Consider the following 7,007-nt stretch of genomic DNA (forward strand, 5'->3'; position numbering starts at 1 on the left):
TCATCAATCTTCACCTCAATATTGTCCAGATCATCAATGATATTGTGAAATTTTGTCAAATGCTCCATAATGAATTTTTTATCTACCATTTAGAATGAGTAGATTGTTGTTTCAGAAACAACCTGTGAGACAAAGACTTGGTCATATACAATGATTCAATTTTCGTCCACATTGAAGCATCAATCTTCTGCTTGAAGACTTTCCTTATAACTTTATCCCTGAGGCACAAGATAATGACACTTTTTCTTTATCCAACATCTCTATCTTTTATGCTTTTGTTAGGTGAGCAACCATCGATGCCTCACCATTCAATGCTTGAATACACTTCTCTTGAGTTAAGATGACTTGGATCTTTACTTTTCAAAAGATGTTACATAAGATTAAAAGTGAATTATAAGAAAATAATCACTCAAGTTTCCAAAACAAACTTTATTTTCTACCTTAAGTATTTCTTAATCTCTCAAACTCTCTCTATATGAATCACACAAGTCCAAAATGTTTATAAATGTTTTTCAATCCCCTGATACTCCCTGAGGTTTCCCTCAAACCTTGCATCTCTAAGTTTTCCTTATTAGGATTAGGATTGCCATAGTCTTTAGATGTAAATAAGAATGATGAAAATTTATATTTTTAACTGCTAAAACTCAACGGATCTATAACAAACTCAGACCTCAACTCGATAATGAATGAATCGACGAACCAAAAAACAACGAAATGCAATACACACAAATAAAAAAATTAGACCCGAGCTTCCATAAACCAAACCGCCCTTCAGACCTGAATCCACTATCGTGTCACCGCCATCGACTCCGCCTCCAAGCTGATTTCTACCGTCTCAAAATATATTTCCTTTCTTTTTATCAGATTTTAAGATAAAGATAAATGTATCTAATTATGAAATTGGTTTAGACATGGATGGATGAATGAAAAAGACACTACAAACTAAAAAAAAGTGAGGAAAGATACAAGAAATTGTGTAGCACTTTCCAATTAAACTCAATCATCATTTTGTTCAGTTTAAATTTCAGACAACAACAACAAATGTTTTCTCATCTGAATTTTCCACTTCTTTTCTCTCTCTAAAACTTTGCAGTTTTTAGTAACAAACCTTCAAAATTTGTCCACTCCCAACTCATTTCATTTTCTTCCTTAAACATTTGCCTTACCCTTTTGAGTAGTTGACATTGGTCTTTGATCACAAATTCAAATACGAAAAAAAAAAGTTTCATTTTATAGTTTAATTTTGTTGCAAGCAAAGCCTAAATATGAGTAGAAAGAAAAGGGTATTTTCCATTGAAAATATTGAAGAGGTTTCTGTGGATTTCTTCAACTATCTTCTGCAGGAGAAGCCAAAGATTCCATTTTTCATTCCATTTATTTTGATTGCTTTGGCTATTGAGAAATGGGTCTTCTCTTTTTCTACTTGGGTTCCTCTTGCACTTGCTGTTTGGGCAACTATGCAGGTTTTGCTCTCTATTTTTCTCTAACTCTATTAATCATCACTAGTATATGTACTTTGGTGAGAATTATCTTGGCTCATTAACTTGGTTCTAATTTAAAATGTATTCATTATCTCTTATATATTAACATTATTCTAAAATAATTCATGAAATTGGAAAAAGTTAACTAAATTAGGAATTCTAGAATAATGTTAATAAATTAGGACACTTTTCTGACTTTTTCGATATTTGTCCGACTTTCTAAAAGAATTCATACAAGTGTCGGACACTGATATTACGATAAGATAAGTTTATTCATAGATGTACGAGGATTCATAGTTTAAAACTAAAGTACTAGTTTAATAAAAGTGTTAAGTCTTTTACCAAGTTTATTGCATATTTCTATGTATGTCTAAAACAATCTTAAACTACAATTATTTTGAAACGGGTAACGAAACGAAAGGAGTAACATTTTGCAAATCTTGGAATCATTTTTTAAATATTGATAACATGGGTGACTATGTAGATCCGGTCCTACAGATTCAACAACCTATATTTACTCTATTTGTTAGAATGAAATTTTAGTTACCTTGTAGATGTTGTTCTTTATCCCTTGTAGTGACTTGCTCTTCTAACTTTTATGACATCTGTGATAATTTAATAAAATGGAAATGATTGAATGTAACTAGTGTGGTATCGAACATCGACATGCCTTCTATCTGAAATGTCGATGCTACGTATTTCAGTATGGGAGATACCAACGCAAACTACTTGTGGAGGATTTGGATAAGAAATGGAAGCGAATAATATTGAATAACTCGGTATCTTCTCTTACCTGTTCTTCCTTTGACATTGCCGATTTGTTTTGTTTATGAAGTTGACTTCAATTTCCTTTTCATATAGCCCATTACACCATTGGAGCACTGTGAATGGCTTAATAAATTGTTGACAGAAATCTGGCCTAACTATTTTAGCCCCAAGCTTTCATCAAGATTAAAAGCTATAGTTGAGGTAAAACTTAACCGCCTCTGCCACATACTATATTCAACATACGTTCAGAAATGAACTAATTTTTTTCCTTCATTTTGTGTGTCTCTAGAAGCGTTTAAAGCTCCGGAAACCAAGACTTCTTGTAAGTAAAACTCTATTTTTGGTTTTTCTATGACACTTTATTAGCATTCCAAAAACAGTTTGAACATTTCATACATGTGCTGAACTAGAGAAATTCTTGTGTGTAGGAAAGAGTTGAGCTGCAAGAGTTTTCGCTAGGATCATGCCCTCCTAGCTTGGCCTTGCAAGGGATGCGGTGGTCAACTATTGGCGATCAGGTTTTATTTCTCTTCATATTTCAAACATATTATTCATCTTTCGCTAGGATCGTGCCCTCCTAGCTTGGCCTTGCATGGAGATTAAGAATTGATATATTACAAGATAAGAGATTTTGTTAAATATTATGCTTGTATTTTACAGCGAGTAATGCAACTTGGTTTAGATTGGGACACCAATGAAATGAGTATTTTGATGCTTGCTAAGCTTGCGAAACCATTGATGGGAACTGCACGAATCGTGATTAGCGCTCTTCATATCAAGGGTGATGTATGTACAGCAATATTCTAACATAACAAGAGCTATATAAAGTAGGAGATTATTAAAAATATAAATCGGTTTGATTTTTCTACCATTCATATTGATTTTGCAGCTTATCTTAACGCCGATTCTAGATGGAAAAGCACTTTTATATTCGTTTGTATCGGCTCCTGAGGTGAGAGTAGGAGTTGCCTTTGGAAGTGGTGGAAGTCAGTCACTTCCAGCTACCGAGTGGCCTGGTGTTTCTTCTTGGCTGGTGCGTTTTGACTAAATTTAATATTATATTTAATATTATATTTGTAGTACCAAATTCCGTGCATTTTTACTGATTGTAAGTTTACATGCTATGCAGGAAAAGCTTTTTACTGACACGTTGGTTAAAACCATGGTGGAACCTCGACGGCGATGTTTCACATTGCCTGCTGTTGATTTAAGAAAAAAGGCAGTTGGAGGGATCATATATGTTAGAGTGATTTCCGCAAATAAACTTTCTTGGAGTTCCTTCAAGACATCTAGGAGGCAACAAAATGGAACAAACAGTTGTTCTTCTTCATCAGAAGACTTTTTTGACGACAATGACCTACATACATTTGTAGAGGTAGAAATCGAGGAATTAACGAGGAGAACGGACATCAGACTTGGTTCAACGCCCAGATGGGATGCACCGTTTAATATGGTTATGCATGATAATTCAGGAACTCTTCGTTTCAATCTTTACGAGTGTATTCCAAACAACGTGAAGTGTGACTATCTGGGAAGTTGTGAAATAAAGGTACTTTCATCGATGTTCTCCTTTTGAACACTCTGCTATAGACGCTATTTGACAACACTATAATAAGTTAATGTTGATGTTTTTGTGCAGCTGCGGCATGTTGAAGATGATTCAACAATAATGTGGGCGGTAGGACTCGATTCCGGGGTTATTGCAAAGCGAGCACAAATTTGTGGCGACGAAATTGAAATGGTTGTCCCATTTGAGGGTGCCAACTGTGGAGAGGTACAATATTTTACCTTTGTGAGTGAAGATAGAACTGGTATTGAATTACGCACTCATTTATTTTACCTCTTCTCTTCGTATTTTAGTTGAAGGTGAGCATTGTAGTAAAAGAGTGGCAATTTTCTGATGGAACGCATAGCTTGAACAAACTCCGTAACAACTCTCAGCAGTCGCTAAATGGATCGTCAAATCTTCAGTTAAAAACTGGAAAGAAACTTAACATAACTGTTATCGAAGGAAAGGATCTCGCTGCTGCGAAAGATAAATATGGAAAATTTGATCCGTACATTAAATTGCAATATGGAAAGGTTCGTGACGCCGTGTGTTTGCGACACTGTTCAGTTTACAAATTTATGTTTTGTCTAATTCTGTTGTTGATATGTTTTCAGGTTATCCAGAAAACAAAGACTTCTCATACTCCAAATCCTGTCTGGAATCAGGCGTATGAATTCGATGAGATTGGCGGTGGCGAATACTTAAAACTAAAAGTTTTTACTGAGGAACTTTTCGGAGACGAAAACATTGGTAGTGCACAAGTAAATTTGGAAGGATTGGTTGATGGATCGGTCAGGGATGTATGGATACCTCTTGAAAGAGTGCGTTCGGGAGAAATAAGACTTAAAATAGAAGCCGTAAAGGCTGATGACCAAGAAGGATCAATGGTATGTTTCTTCCATAAAAATAATAGTGATTCTTTCGCTCACATTATGGATTTTCCACTTCTTGGATGTTGATTCTAACATGATTCTCTCCTTTGATAATGATCAGCGTTCAGGCTCAGGAAATGGTTGGATAGAACTTGTTCTGATAGAAGGAAGAGATCTAGTTGCCGCGGATCTCAGAGGCACAAGTGATCCATATGTGAGAGTACACTACGGAAACTTCAAAAAAAGGACAAAGGTTGGTATGCTTCATCATTGGTTTCTCGAGTTTATTTAGGCTCTCGAGTTTGATAACATTGCTTAGTTCTAACTGTGAAATTGTTTGGCAGGTTATATACAAAACTCTAACCCCTCAATGGAACCAGACCCTAGAGTTCCCCGATGACGGAAGTCCCTTGATACTTTATGTGAAAGACTATAATGCATTACTACCTACATCAAGTATCGGTGAATGTGTCGTAGAATATCAACGGTTACCTCCAAACCAGATGGCCGATAAGTGGATACCTCTTCAAGGAGTGAAAAGAGGTGAAATTCACATTCAAATTACTAGAAAAGTTCCAGAGATGCAAAGGAGGCAAAGCATAAACTCTGAACCTTCTTTAAGTAAATTGCACCAAATTCCGACGCAGGTGAGATTTCCCTTATTGTCCGAAAACATTTCTCTTTATCTTATCATTTTCATGTTGTGCTGTTATTCTAACATATGTTAAATTTAACTTTATCAGATAAAACAGATGATGATCAAGTTCAGGTCACTAATAGAAGATGGGAATCTCGAAGGACTCTCTGCAACTTTGAGTGAGCTAGAAACTCTGGAGGATACGCAAGAAGGATATGTATCTCAGCTCGAAACTGACCAAATCCTTCTTTTCAGCAAAATAAAAGAGCTTGGCCAAGAGATTATCAATTCTTCTCCTTCCTTAAGCAGAAGAAACTCTGAAAGTGCCAACTAACTAACGCTTTCATGTTTGCTATTCGAGTTTAACAAATATACATCGACAGTGTAAATAGGTTTACATAGACGTCGAATTATATTTTACTATTTTAACATGTGTGTTACTTCTTAAAACACGGTTACACTCACAAAATGGTAAAATGTAATCGATGTCTATATAGAGTTTGTTTACACTGATAATGCATAACTATTAAACTATTACTCATTGTGGCTGTATATTTTATACATGTTTGTCATATTAGTTTGCCTTTTTATATCACAGCATGTTTGTTATCTCTAGTGAAGTTTATTTCTTAGTACATGTTGTATTTACTCCTGAACAGGAAATTATGTTTTATGACTTTGTCATCTAGCAACCTGATAAAACTATGTATGAGTGTAAATAAACATTTGTAATTTAAGTATGAGATCTATTGAGCAAAACATATTAGTTTTTTATTTAAATAAGATTATTTTCTGAAATGAAATTATAATTTTGAAAAATCAAAACTTTCTTTTCCAACGTTGTATTATAGAGTTCTCGATTTTTAATTTTTCCATCTTTTATCGTGGATTATTGTTACTTATCTCAATAACCTTTCGCATAACCTTTCGCAGAACATCACTATTTGACATTCTTTGTTCTATTTCTAGCCGTCATTTAACACTTATCACTATCTATTGTCATTGTTCCACTCAGAGACTCATTTCCCCACAAACGACCATACCACGAAGTGTCATAGTCACTTTCGTTTTTGGTAATCTGTTGTCCATTTACTTGTTCGGACCTTCTTGTTATGTCTATGTGGTGAAAATCGAATTTCGACATACTTTATTGTTTAAGTATTTTTTTTGTTATGACTTATTTTTATTAGTTTATTTGTTCATTGCTTATTGTCTTGTCAATGGAAGAAGTTATAAATTATGGTACACCTTCAGATATTACTAATAAGAGGTTGTACTCTTGATCTTTTATTGTTTCTGGTAATATTTCTAAAAATATTTGGATTCTTGACTCCGGTGATACGAGTCATATGACACTTGTTATATCACATTACTATCCTCTTATATTTTACATTCGAGTATTTCTTATATCGCAGTTTCTAAGGACTCTCGTGCTTGTGATATTGGCATTGGAAATATTGTCTTACAACACTCAATTAAGTTACAGTTTGTACTTCATGTTCCTACACTTTTCAACAACTTTATTTTCATCTATAAGTTTACACGTGATTAAAAAAATAAACTAATATTGTTTACTTCTCATTGTACTTTTAGGATTATAACATGACGAAGATGATTGGAATTTCTAAACAAAAGGAAAGGTTATACTACTGCTCAGATAAGCTAGATGATCCAAAGGTATTACCCTCTTGTCTCCGATC

General features: G+C 34.3%; 1 protein-coding gene across 3 annotated transcripts; it reads left to right on the plus strand.

Annotated features, from left to right (window-relative positions):
- Positions 1-928: 928 nt before the first annotated feature.
- Positions 929-6,066, plus strand: LOC127115612 (synaptotagmin-5). 3 transcript variants are annotated; one of them, XR_007800811.1, is made up of 15 exons: positions 929-1,463; positions 2,129-2,260; positions 2,343-2,450; positions 2,539-2,571; positions 2,678-2,767; positions 2,910-3,035; positions 3,139-3,282; positions 3,379-3,798; positions 3,889-4,023; positions 4,110-4,331; positions 4,413-4,685; positions 4,792-4,923; positions 5,015-5,317; positions 5,414-5,727; positions 5,773-6,066. XR_007800811.1 is itself a non-coding variant. In XM_051047118.1 (14 exons), the coding sequence occupies exons 1-14, from the start codon at positions 1,266-1,268 to the stop codon at positions 5,639-5,641; spliced, it is 2,544 nt and encodes an 847-aa protein (XP_050903075.1). In that variant the 5' UTR covers positions 929-1,265; the 3' UTR covers positions 5,642-6,066. The 3 variants fall into 3 exon arrangements, 2 of the variants coding, with proteins under 2 accessions (XP_050903075.1, XP_050903083.1); XM_051047118.1 differs by having other exon boundaries at positions 5,414-6,066; XM_051047126.1 differs by having other exon boundaries at positions 930-1,463; positions 2,186-2,260; positions 5,414-6,066.
- Positions 6,067-7,007: the final 941 nt, after the last annotated feature.

This window comes from Lathyrus oleraceus, chromosome 1 (assembly GCF_024323335.1).
Source record: "Lathyrus oleraceus cultivar Zhongwan6 chromosome 1, CAAS_Psat_ZW6_1.0, whole genome shotgun sequence".
Lineage (NCBI taxonomy): Eukaryota > Viridiplantae > Streptophyta > Magnoliopsida > Fabales > Fabaceae > Lathyrus > Lathyrus oleraceus.